The sequence below is a fragment of the Lepidochelys olivacea genome (assembly GCF_965140295.1).
Source record: "Lepidochelys olivacea isolate rLepOli2 genome assembly, chromosome: 1".
Classification (NCBI taxonomy): domain Eukaryota; kingdom Metazoa; phylum Chordata; order Testudines; family Cheloniidae; genus Lepidochelys; species Lepidochelys olivacea.
Window position 1 is genome coordinate 346,607,468 of NC_140411.1, and position 13,299 is coordinate 346,620,766.

Consider the following 13,299-nt stretch of genomic DNA (forward strand, 5'->3'; position numbering starts at 1 on the left):
TTCTGTTCACAAAATATATTTATTGTTGATACAGAGTGAGACATAATTTTCAATACTTGATAACAGTTGGTAGCATAACATGATCATAGGTTCCTGACAGAATGTAATTAAAGGCCATTTTACACCTTGCACTCCTTAAGTATTGGAGTGTTAACACGATTCCAGCAGAGGGCATGGCGAGGGAAAGGGGGACTTTTTGGTTACATAATCTTAGTAATAAGTTAGGCAAACATTCCTTCAATTGCATATAGAAAGGAAAAGTTCTTAACAACCAGCATTCAACACAGGCCCTATAGTATGTAGTAGCAATTGGCCAGTTCACATAGTGTCGCCCTCCCCTGGGACACTAAGCATTACGTGCCCCTGGATTTGACTGCATGGAGTTACTGAGCAGATTCTACAATGAAATAGCAGCGTTTGGAGACAATTTCCCCTCCTCTAAGGTCAATGGGAGATATTTTTTCTTTACGTTTTTTCAATCACCAATAAGCGAGTTTTATGACGACTGAACAGCACCCTCGGATGTCTCATTTCTGATGTAATAAGATACAGGTCTTAGCTTTTCAAACGGCCACGCTGATTGAACTGTGATGGCTGCTGCTCTTGAAATGGCTCTTCCCGTTCTTCTCTTTATTGGTCTGCTCTGTAAATGGGCTGTCATCTTCTTGGAGAAAATGCCCTGCTGCTGGAATTAGAGTTGATGGCTTTTTGCTTGATTTGGACGTCGCCTTACCCTCCTCTACCAAGCATGCTCTGCTAAGAAAAGGGGAGGGAAAAGCACAGATTTCAACATTTAAAGCTACACTGGATGCTCTCTTAAATGTCAGCAACAACTACACACTGTTTGCAGGTTACCCATATTCAAGGGAAGATGTTGTAAAGCAAAAGTGTCAGCATATATGTAACCACAGTAAAAAGTTAGGGGACCAGGAAACAGAATGCATCAGTGCTGTAGACTCAATGAGCAGGACACCAAAAGTACACCGAAAAGCTGGAGGAAAAATTCCTTTTATCCTTCCTAACAGTATTGCCTATGGCTGCTAGCCATTTTAGGCCCCTTTAAAAAAAATCTGCCCTTACAATAAGGAAAAACTCATCCCCAAGGTCAGTAGGTTAATCCTATTCCTAGGGTCTTTAAGATACCACCTTCCATCACATTTTAAAAATATCCCCCTCTATCCCCCGCAATTTCCTGGTGTCTGTGAGCCAGGATCAAACTAGCCTGGCTAGCTTTGAACATGTCACACTGACCACGTGCTCCACTGATCATTTTCCAGGCACCATCAGGCCACGCAGATGTAACAGCGTTGAAGTTTCATATTGTGTGGCTACCCCAAGTACTCCATTATCAAGAGTTCACAAGCTGCACTGATGTTCCTTCTAGCCCCACATCAGATATCTGTCAAACTCCACCAGCATACCCTGCATCTGGAAGTAACTCCACTTCAGTAACTTCTCCCTTAAAGTCGTCCCCGTTAACTTTGCTACATTGCTGATCAATTAGGGAACGTGCTTGTTTAAAGTTGTGCAATGCTTCCTTATAATGTTGTTTGGCAGCCGCCTGCTTTGCCCACTGCTTGCAGGAAGAGCAGCCCGTTGGAGCGAGCTGGGGAGGGGCTTGGCGCCAGGGTGGGCCGGCAGCCCCCCATCAGCCCCCTGCTCCCCTAAGATCCCTGTGTGGCAGCTGCCCAGCAGGCTATTACTGGGCAGTTCAGGTGTCCCTCCCACCACTGCCCTGTGCTGCTCCTGCCCTCTGCCTTGGAGCTGCTCCCGGGGGCCTCCTGCTTGCTGGGGGGAGGGGGTGTTAGGGGTAGGGGAAAGAGGGTGTCCCCCCTCCCCCTGCTCCTGCACCCCATCTCCACAGAGCACAGTGCGGGGGGGGGGCGGGGAATGGGACATGACAGGGCTCAGGACAGAGGGAGCTTGCTGGCAGCAGCTGCTGTCTCAGCTTGCTGATCTGCTTAAAAAGGCAATGTACTTAGAGTGCGGTCAGCGTACTTAAAGGGGCAATGTGCATTTTTCTCACACACAGGGTGGCTCTGTCTCCCATGCTGTCTCCCCTCCCTCCATTCATGATGCCTTGTAGAGTGTGAGTCTGCATTAACAACGTGTTAACCCTTGAGGGCTCAGCCGAGTTCTAATTCATCATTTAGCAGTAAGCCATTCCCTGGGAAATATCCCACCCTCTTATTCCACCACCTCAACCAAGCTTCACAATCATCATTTTGTGTGTGTGTGTGTGTGTATATATATATATATATATATAATTTTTGTCTGGTGAAAAAAATTTCCCCAGAACCTAACGCCCTCCCCCATTTACATTAATTCTTATGGGGAAATTGGATTAATTTAACATCGTTTCGCTTAAAGTAGCATTTTTCAGGAACATAACTACAGCGTTAAGCGAGGAGTTACTGTACTGTACCAGGCAATGGGATCCACCATGGATATAGAGACCCGGATGGCTATGTTCCTAGGCTCGCTGAGGATTTCCTATTGCTATGGCCTGTGGGAGAGGAGGTTGGTGGAAACAAAAACATGTAGAGGTTCCAAGAGGTAAGGGAGGATAGGTACCTGGCTCAGTAAAGAGCATACCACTAAGTGGGAGTTGGTACTAGACTGGCCAGTGGCATGGTAAAAGCATGGTGGAAGCTGGTGGGCTTGGAGGTTAACCAGAAGGAATCTGTTGCTCCTAGTCCTTGGTGTCCAAAAAAGGTAGCAGTGGTAGGTGCGGGACTGTGAATCTTTAGGCCTAATTGAGGTCTGAGCCCCAAATGCAGGCCTTGAAAAGTTACATGGTCTGGTATGACAGGGGAAAAGCCAGGCTACCATCAGTTGGCAATTACTTTAGTAGTTTATGGTGGGACAAGGCAGAGTTTCCAGCTCACCAGTGGTGATTCGGGAGTCGAGAGCCCAGGAATTTAGATATCAGGAGAGAGGTGGTTAACGAATGGGGGCTGTTCTCAAAGTGTGCATGTGTGTAGCAAAATAAAGGGAAAAGCTGTAGGTTGTCATTTAGAACTTTAACCACACTCACATGATACATTTATTATAGCTCAGAAAATAACCTGCAAAGAGCAGTTCTGGTGTAAGGAAAAGATTGCACTGAGGAGCAGCTCCTGGGTGGATCATTGCACCACAAGCGTATGTGTGAAACAAAGAGAACTGCCCCAATGATCACAAATATTGATCAAAACCCAGATTAAATAAATGAGGAGAAAGTAAGACAGGTGAGTTTTATATTCCTTAGTTGCTATTAGAAACAAAGCAAAGTAAAACTTTTATTAGTTAACAAAATATATAATCTAAATCTTTACAGCATCACCTAAGAGTTTTTTGCAGAACTGACAAAGGCTATTTTAGCGAGAAGGCTTCACTGCAGTGGTTGTATGAAAACTTGCATGTAACTGCTGTTGGTCTGAATATTAACATTGCATAAATTTAACACTGCATAAATTAACATAGGAAAATCTTAAAGGATCTGGGGAAAAGCTCTGTAAGTCACAATCTTAAAATTATTTCTTTTGCTTAGGATCCTGCTAACACTGAAATCCTGAAGGTGAGGAAAGAAATTGCAGGTATTGGCCCATCCACAGATTTTTGCCTGCAGCATTTCATCTCCACCCAGAAGGATGTGCTCTACGGCACCAAGAAGGTGGGATTGGTTGAGTGGGGGGTACTTTCTCCTGCTCAGCAATAAACAGCAGGGGCCCGCATAAACTAGGAACAAAACCTCAGAGGCTGAAAACTGTGGGCCGTCTCCTTTTGTTAAAATGATCTTAACAGATTGTGCAAATATAGTGGATCCGTTATCGCCGTGAACGAGGTTTCAGCCTGATTTTTGAATTATAGCTCAGTCATTGTCATGTACGCTGCCCCGTTCGCTCTTCTGGTTGGTTGCGAATGGCAGCACCGTGCTTTGCCAAGTCTTTACAGTATCAACTTAAATTCTGTAACTAGTATCACTGACGTTAAAGAATGAGAGAGTTGTTAGATCCTTTTGTCCACTTCCAGTCAGTTCAGGGCCATTCCCATTTATTTTATATGTGGCCAATCTTGTTCCGAGTATAACAAAGCAGTGGGGCTTCCACTATTTCCTTTGGAAGGCTGCTCTCTTCAAATCGCCCACTGGTCATTTTTGTTGCTCTTAACTCTCTCCTCTTAGCCAATATCCTTCTGGCAATGTACCTAGAGCTCAATGGAATGCTCCAGGTTTGTGGCACCATTGTGAGTGGAGGGACTATCACCAGCCTGCTCTGTGATGTGATTCTCATGTCTCATATGCTGCCCATTATCACCCCTATTTCAGTACCAATGTGGACACAAGAACAAATGGATATAAACTGGCCATCAGGAAGCTTAGACTTGAAATTAGACGAAGGTTTCTTACCATCAGAGGAGTGAAGTTTTGGAACAGCCTTCCAATGGAAGCAGTGGGGGCAAAAGACGTATCTGGCTTTAAGACTAAGCTTGATAAGTTTATGGAAGAGATGATATGATGGGACAGATCTTCAACTATTAATGGTAGATATGCCCAATGGCCTGTGATGGGATGTTATATGGGGTGGGATCTGAGTTACTACAGAGAATTCTTTCCTGGGTGTCTGGCTGGTAAGTCTTGCCCACATGCTCAGAGTCAAGCTGATCGCCACATTTGGGATCGGGAAGGAATTTTCCTCCAAGCCAGACTGGCAGAGGCCCTGGGGGTTTTTTGCCTTCCTCTGCAGTGTGGGGCACGGGTCACTTGTTGGAGGATTCTCTGCACCTCAAAGTCTTTAAACCACGATTTGATGACTTCAATATTTCAGACATAGATGAGGGGTTTGTTACAGGAGTGGGTGGGTGAGATTCTGTGGTCTGCGTTGTGCAGGAGGTCAGACTAGAAGATCATAATGGTCCCTTCTGACCTTAAAGTCTATGATTCTATTTCAGTATTACTGCTTACCTAGTTTCTCTCCCTCCAGCCAGAGCATCTGCAATCAAATTATTCTCCCCAAAAGCAGCAGCAGTTTTGTTAACTGCTGCCTATGTTTCTAATTTCTGTAAATTCTCTATTGGTCGTAACAGTTAGTCTCATTTTAATACCATGTGCTAATTTCACCAGTTTGCCGTTTCTTCTCACTCTTCCGAGTCATTAATGAAGGTGTCAAAGGAGAATGGTCCAAACAGTACTCCCTGAGGCACGTACCTCTTCCCCACTTAATAAACTGCCTTTTATTGCTACCTTTCGTTAAAGTCTTTTAGCCAGTTTTCACTCCACTTCTGTTTTCCCAGCCATGCTAAATTTAAAGAATTTTTCAATTCAGATTTTGTAGACAGTGTCAAGCGCTTCACTAAAATCCAAATATATCACATTTATTGCAGGGCTTGGTCAAATATGGCTTTATTCTGGTTACGAAGCACTATTAAGGTCCACTCTCTGCTACAAATTGGAATCATGATTGTAACTAGGCTGGGGGACAATGTTTTGTAACCAGGCTTTCTGGCAGTGATGCATTTGTAGTGTACGCTAGGCTAAGGCTTGATACCATATTTCAAAGTATTTTCAAACACAGCCTAACGTGGCTGTAGAAATTGCCTAGCACAGCTACAATTGTACACCTGTACTCAGAACCTGTGCTGTACAGACGGTGTCGGGGTGTAGTATGGATGAGACTACAACTTGAAAATGAGGACCGACTGGTAGCAATGGGGGAGTCTGTAGCGTAGGCAGGGTTCAGGGGGCTTTCCCAATGTCTCATCTATATCTGCTCTGCATAGACTAATAACAGGGTGATAGAAATGCTGGTAGACAGTCTAGATTAATGCTCCCATTGTTACTATCACTGGTAGTACTGCAACAGTGAAAGAAATTTTTAAAAAATGCCGATGAGGACTCTGCCATAGCGTCTACCCTTAATGATAGTAATAAGTATCCTTCTCCCCCACTATTACAATAGTATGAACAATACACTTCTATTTATTAGACCAGCTTCCTAGGACTTCAGGTAAAGATTTACACATTTGAAGTCAAGATGTCAAACTCCTTAGTATTAGCAGCTCTCCGGGCTTTTCTCAGAAGGGGAGAAAAGACAAGATTGAGACATAAGATTACAGACAGGGAGAGAAATGAAGAGCATATTGAAGAAAGGGTGAAGTGATTATAAGCATGATAGGCAAGAAAGAGGAGTCAATAAATGCAATTTATGAAAAGCGCAGAGAATTCTCTGCCTGAGCATAAGTGCCCAGCTTCCCCACCTGGACACTGGATTAGTTAATTGGTTTTTAATATCTTGGTCTCGTTCCCCTAACAAGTTCTTTCCCCCTTTTGTTTTGCTTCTGGTAGCCAACACTAGTTAACATTTTGCTTCCTGAATCCTCTTTCTATTTATCCCCCTTAGCACACATTTTCATTTGTTAATCTTTGCTGTATATTACTATAATATTTAACACGGATTTCATAGTAATTGTACAATTTTGGTAATAAGTAGGTAAAAAATCATTCTATTTACAGCTGTAACACATGAAGGATGAGAACTGCTGATCATTATGACAATGCAATTGTTGTTTCTGGCTGCAAATATTTCCGTCATAGAACGCTTCCCTGAGTCAGGTATATTAAGGTAGTAACTTGAATGAATCACCATTCTTGGAGCATGTATGAACGAGACTGAGAAATGGGCTTTAAAAAACCCCCCATTCTTGTGCAGGAAACATTTGCAACCACTCAAGAGGTTTGGCAAAAAATGGACACTTATTGCCCCCCACCCCCTTCTCCTCACCCTGCATCACAAGAGGATATGAGCATCTCCCAAACATGAATGAATTCATCCCTGTGAACACCCCTGTGAGGAAGGGAAGCATTGTTCATTGTTTATATTAGTTTACAACAGGCTTATACATGATTTAGAGATGTTAAAAATGTTAACAGAAGGTATTATAGATGATTATAAGCACATCAGTAGAAGGTATTATATATGGTTATAAGCAATCTAGAACTATTGATTAACCATTGACTAAAAGAACTACTAACACCCGTACCTATAAACATCCACAACAACATGCCGGAGAGGAAGATGCTTAGTTCAGATTTCAAAGCAGAAAGGCACTGCATGCCAGTAAGTGAAAATGTGGAAAAATTAAATATATGCAGATTAACAGGGTCTGGCTGGTATGCACCCTAAAGGGTAAAGGGAATTTAGCTAAAGCATTTACTGAACTCCAGGCAGTTATCTCTGAAGAGACCCAGAGAATTAAGGAGGTTCCAGAAGGCTGGAGAAAAAGCAAACCCTTTCCGGCTGGTGAGTGCCCCACTGGAAAAAATGCAGTCACACTTTTCGTGCTCAAGGGAGTGCAAGGAATGTAGTTGTGGTCAATGCCTGCATGGCGGTCCAAAGCTTCTTGCATTTCCTGACACCTTATGTGCCTGAGCAGGGCTCAGTCATAATCTGCCCCAAAATAATAAATAAAATGGCATTAGGTTTGGCAAAGGAAAAAGACTGGGTATCATGAAAAATTTCATTAGCAGTGAGATCTGTTAGACTGTGGAATATCAAGGGACGTGTGGGAGCACAATTGCTTAGTGCATTTATAACTGGATAGGAAGACGCTCAAGAGAACACACTGGAGGGAACAGCCCTGCATTCCTAGAGGAAATAGAAAAGGTGACCTAATTGGTCCTTTCCATTTCAGATCTTTATACTAACTGTATACTACAGTGAATCACGTTTGGTTGGGACTACTCATTCACCATAAGAAATTAACCACCAAATGAAGTGGGGAGCTTCTCTAAAAACGTAAAAAATTCCATAACTTGGATCCCTCCCCACACAGTGCAAACATACTGCAGCTGTTCGGGTGGAGGCCTTTCTTCCAGCGTTGCTAATCCACCAGGGAGTCCTATTTCAAAAGGAATACACTAACTACATGGACAAAGGATTACAAGGATGGAAAGAGAGAAGTTTATTAAGCGTTGCCAATCTCAGATGGTACGGGTTGTTTTAGCACCGCAACACAACGGTGACTATTTGGCTGGATTGAGATTCCACAGCAGCAGACCATTAGCATATTAATACCAATAAAGACAGCCGTAGTACAAATAAAGCTGCACTGACCCAGAGTTACTGTCAAAAGGCTGAAGTGAATGGATATGGTGAAACTCTTGCTAGTATTCACTACAGGTGTAACGAACTATAATAAAGGAAACAAGGCTACATTATCAGTATGAGAAGAGTTTGCTAAAACACTGGAGCAGGAGCGCTGATGTTTTCCTTTCAACTACTGGAGTTCACCAACATTAAAAATTGAGATCAATGGTCTTATTTAAGCACTTGCTTTTATACATATAAAGCAGTGGGGTGTGTGCATTGCTCCCATTGATTTCTTCAAAGACAGAGAAATTCACAGATTCTAAGGCCAGAAGGGACCACTGTGAAAATTCAGTCTGACCTTCTGTATAACACAGGCCATAGATAACTCCTGTCTGAACCACACATATAGCTTTTAGATTAGACCAATATCCACCCTTGATTTAAAAATTGCCAATGATGGAAAATCTACCACAACTGTGGTAAATTGTTCTAAAGGTTAATTACTCTCACAGTTAAAAATGTACACCTTCCTTCTAGTCTGAATTTGTTGAGCTTCAACTTCTAGCCACTGATCTTTGTTATACCATTGTTTGCTAAACTGAAGAGCCCATCGTCAAATATTTGTTCCCTGAGTAGGTCCTTACAGACGGCAATCAAGTCACTCTTTAACTTTCTCTTTGTTAAGCTACATAGATTGAGCTCCTGGAGTCTATCACTGCAAGACATGCTTTCTAATCCTGTAATCATTCTTGTGGCTCTTCTTTTAACACCTCCCTCCCCCCAACATTCTTCTTCAATTGTGGATACCAGAACTGGACCGTATTCCAATAGCTGTTGCTCCAAGGCCAAATACAGAGGTAATAGAACCTTCCTATTCCTACTCAATATTCTCATTCATGCATCCAAGGATTGCATTAGCCCTTTGGCCACAGTGAGAGACTGAGAGCTCAAGTTCAGCTGATTACCCACCACGATCCCCAGGTCTTTTTCAGTCACTGCTTCCCAGGATACAGTCCCCTGGAAGTAAGACCTAAGTTCTTTGTTCCTAAATGTACAACTTTACATTAGCCATATTTAAAATGCATATTGTTTGTTTGTGCCTGGCTTACCAAGAGATCTTCATCATTCTGTATCAGTGACCTGTCCTCTGAGCATGGAATACGTCCCTTGGTACTTACATTGGAGAAGGCCCCAAACCAAGACCCCAGAACTGAACCATCATGAAATATTGTTATGTTCAAAGAACTGAACCCAAGCTTAGAGGCTTGAGTTTATCTCTAATTTAAACATATACTGTGCTCATTTCTAGCCTCTTTCTCCTATGCTGCGCTAATATGTCAATACAACTAAGTGTGGTGAGTCAGCGAGTAGTACCCAAGTGCTTCAGTTACTAGTATAGCTGCAGGTTTGGTTGCTTGTTAGTGTACATAAAGAGCTGCACTTTCACAAAATAAAATACCCAACTGCCACACTATTACGATGTGTATACATCAAAGACCCCTAAAAACTACACCGTGCAGTTACAAGCCAGATACAAAAAAGGAATGTTAAATCACTGGCTTTTGAAAGGAGTCACAGACTTTTAAACAAATCTATTATATTTTGCAACTATTCATTTAAAAAATCCTTCAGACATAAGTGGCTAATCAAACTTTTATAGAACACCCGAAGTTTACACTATATGGTAAAATTATAATGCTAGCAAATTAGGCTGCAAAAGGATAGGATAAGCAGGTTACAATGCCACATTCTGGGAGTTGGTTGTACATCAAAAATCAAAACTTCCTACAATCTGATTGGTTTGCTGGCCAGTTTAAGACATGCGTTAACTTGTTACTGAAATGGGTGATGTTATGGGTTGGAATTTTATGACAAAAATACCACTCAGATGAATCCGTTTATCTTGCAGCTAAAATCGTAGGTACGAGGAAACATTTGCTAACTGTAATGTCTATTACACTGTGGAACAGTCTCCCAAGGGAAGTTATGGAAACACTTTTGCTTGAGTAATTTAAAATTGGACTCTACAAAGCACATGAAAACATACTATTAGGAACAATCCTGCATTGGCAGGTGAAAAGGATTAACAAGATGATCCAACAGTTTTTTCCATTTTATTTCCATAGGCCATTCAGTAGCTGCATTCTTCTACCCACCTGTTTGGCATGATTGACACAATGAAGGTATTGGCTGGCTAGTGCAGAGCAGCTGAGGGTCTCATGTGAGTTTTGCTGATAACATTGGAGAATCTTACTCTGCAGATCAGCACAGATCGGATGAGACTCGTATCGCCTGGGGAAAGAAAAACAGAACAACATTTTACAGTTTCCGACTGAGAAAGATTTCATGAGGGCTTTATCCAGCCGTTTTGTTAAAAGTAAACCAAATAGTAAAAGTGAAGGAAAATTTTGTAGAGTTAGGAAGGAAAGCTGCTTCCAGACTATACTGTGCTTTTACCTGAATAACATAAAATACAAGTGCAAAAGGGAGCTATAAACTATTAGGACCAGAGACCAGCTACATCTTCTAGATTCAACATTCAGTTCTAGTTTTTAGAGACTCTAACACCCAATTTACTTCACCTGCGCATAGGTCTCTAATTAAAAGGCCCCAAAGCTACTAAACAGGCCTGGTTTCACCTACAATAAGAATAAGTTACAGAAAGAACCACAAGGTAAGTCAAGCCTCACCAATGCATATCTCTGTGACATCTTAATACTTCTGCTGGTCATGTTGTGCCTGTGTGCATAGGACAGGCAAGGAATGCTATCTTATTGGACCTGGCCCACAGAGCACATAAAGGACCCACTATTGCCACCAGATGAGGGAGATGACCTTTTGCTCAAATGATATCCTGTTATTTTTAGAGCTCAAGGCTCCAAGTTCTAAGCCCAATTCCCTGGTATGTATGTGATTTAAATAAGAATTTTGTCTGTTTTCTTCACTGTATGGGATTCGTGACACTTGCATCAACCTCTCTTGTTAACGCAATGTAGCCATTATCTTCAATGGGAGCTGTGGGAATTGAACACATCTCAGGACCAGTCTTTTAAAATGTAAGCTGTTTTGGGCAAGTATCTTGTCATCTTGCCCTTATCCATGAAGTGCTATCCATGCCCTGTAGCGCTGCAGAATCAATAAATAATTCCTGAGCTCTAAGCACGGCTCAGACACAGACACCCTCTGTAAACCTGTGCAGGTCAAACTGTCACTATTTCCCCATCTGTAAAATGGGGGTGGAATGCATGCCTACCTCAAAGCTAAGAATGTTTGCAAGGTGCTTTCAAGATGAAAAGTGCCAAGTATTATTAGACTGACTGGCGACCTGGGTGTGTTAATTGTAAAAAAAGGCATTTCTATGGCATTCATCACTACAGCATAAAGCCAAATGATGTTTTTTAAACCCAGTAGTAAAATGCTTTTTTATTAACTATAAATAAACACAGCTTTAAACATCATATGATTCTTCTACTTTGAAGACTAATATTCATTTTATGTGCATATATAGCATACTTAACTCGTCTTCCAGTTAGTTCTTCAAGGAACCTGAAACTGGCTGCTCAAATATACATTCCACAATACATTATTTTCAGCTCAATAACGTTAAAAAAAAAAAAAGACTCATCAAGCCAGAGTATCCTCAGATGAACATTTGGCTCCTTATTTGCTGTTTGGCCTAGGCAGCTCTACATTGTACTAGAGTATGAAAGTAAACTGCAATGCACAATACTGTTCCTTAGGGACATTTGCTTCTTGGCAGCCTCTCAAGATGTAGTACCAAAAAAAAAAAAAAAAAAAAAAAAAAAAAGGTTAAATCTCCTTGATTTTACAGTATATGCCCATATAAAACATCTCTCTCTTATACTCTCTTCATCCAGTACCTTACATCTCCATGAAACACCTAAAACAGAATTTAAATCCAGTCCCATTACAATCTTACATTCTTTATGATCTGAAAATTCAGACTTTGTGGATTCTTATGGATGACGATTTTCCCTTAATCCTGTCTCTGCTGATACTAGCAAGCATTTTAGAGGCTATTGTACATCAGAATGTATGACCACAGAATGTTGTACACTGACTGATTAGAATGAGGTCTTTGGCTGTATCAATATCAAATAAAATGTGAGGGGAAGCACAGCATATGCTCCTTGCAGACTTATGACTCACCACTCTGATGATTCTGTTTCTATCAAGATTCATAGATTCCAAGGCTAAAACCAATGCTCATTTTACCTGACTGAAAGCCTACTCTGGACTGATAATCGAATCAGTTAACAGAAAATAAAGACATACATACACATGCATTGACCTAACCCTGCCTTAATTCACAAATGACTTTAAAAGTCTGCCATGTATTGTGTCCCATATAAATTGGGAGGTTGGGGGAAGGAAGGAAGAAAATGGTTCTTTATATTTTCATTATGTAAATTTGTCTAAACACTATTTCAATAGTTTTAGGCCACAGACAAGCTTTTGTTTGTTTTTTTGAGTCATGCTATTAGCAACACAGTTCAAAGCCCATAAATTATTTTTTATTTGAAATGTGTCCAGGTATACTTTTATGCTGCTGTCAGTACTACAGCACTTCAGGGCCTTTGATTTTCTGTCTGTTAATCACTTGTTTTCATAATGTTTTTAAAAAAGGACCTGCATCCACTGCCAAGCTCCTCAGACATTCGAACCTGGTATTTATGGGAGCTCAATGCGAACAGGTGCAGTTCCTTGAGTAGACCATGGACATTTGCTTGGATTAGTCTGCTCAGGAAGAACACTGGATCTGTACTGATCTGCTATGCTTGTTATGCTACCCTAATGCACTGTTTTCACTTTTGATAAATGTCTAAATGAGATACTATCTAACATTAGGTGGCCATAAAACACAAACTGTGGTACCTTCCATTTGGAAAGAGATTCCAAGATGCTTCCAATGTGCATACTGGTAAGTCTGCCATACAGTTACCAACTGATTTCTGAAGAGGAATGCACTCTCTCCTTATGATGTACAGAACTGCTGTTAGGTGGGCATCACAGAAAGCAAATGGCAAGACAACTCCTTGGAAGGGAAACTAAGTATCTACCTATAAGGGAAGATTTTCTAAGGTTTTATAAAAGTGGTTAAGGGCCTGGTGGGTTTGACTGAAGAGGAAAGGTTAAAAGAGTTAAATGATGAAAATACTAATGAAGTGATACCTGTAATGTATCTTCATTAAGCAATTAATGTATGTAT

At 41.4% G+C, this 13,299-nt stretch overlaps 1 protein-coding gene across 2 annotated transcripts in view; it reads right to left on the reverse strand.

The window, feature by feature from the left end:
• The window catches only part of CHCHD3 (coiled-coil-helix-coiled-coil-helix domain containing 3), a 243,425-nt gene continuing 230,126 nt past the window's right edge, over positions 1-13,299 (reverse strand). Inside the window, exons 7-8 of one of the 2 annotated variants that reach the window (XM_084617879.1) lie at positions 10,226-10,361; positions 1-753 (exon numbers count right to left, since the gene is read on the reverse strand). In XM_084617879.1, the coding sequence (XP_084474005.1) occupies positions 730-753; positions 10,226-10,361 (160 nt within the window). In that variant the 3' untranslated portion in view covers positions 1-729. Of the gene's footprint in view, positions 757-10,225; positions 10,362-13,299 lie in introns of both variants that reach the window. The other variant, XM_084617878.1, reaches the window with a different exon arrangement.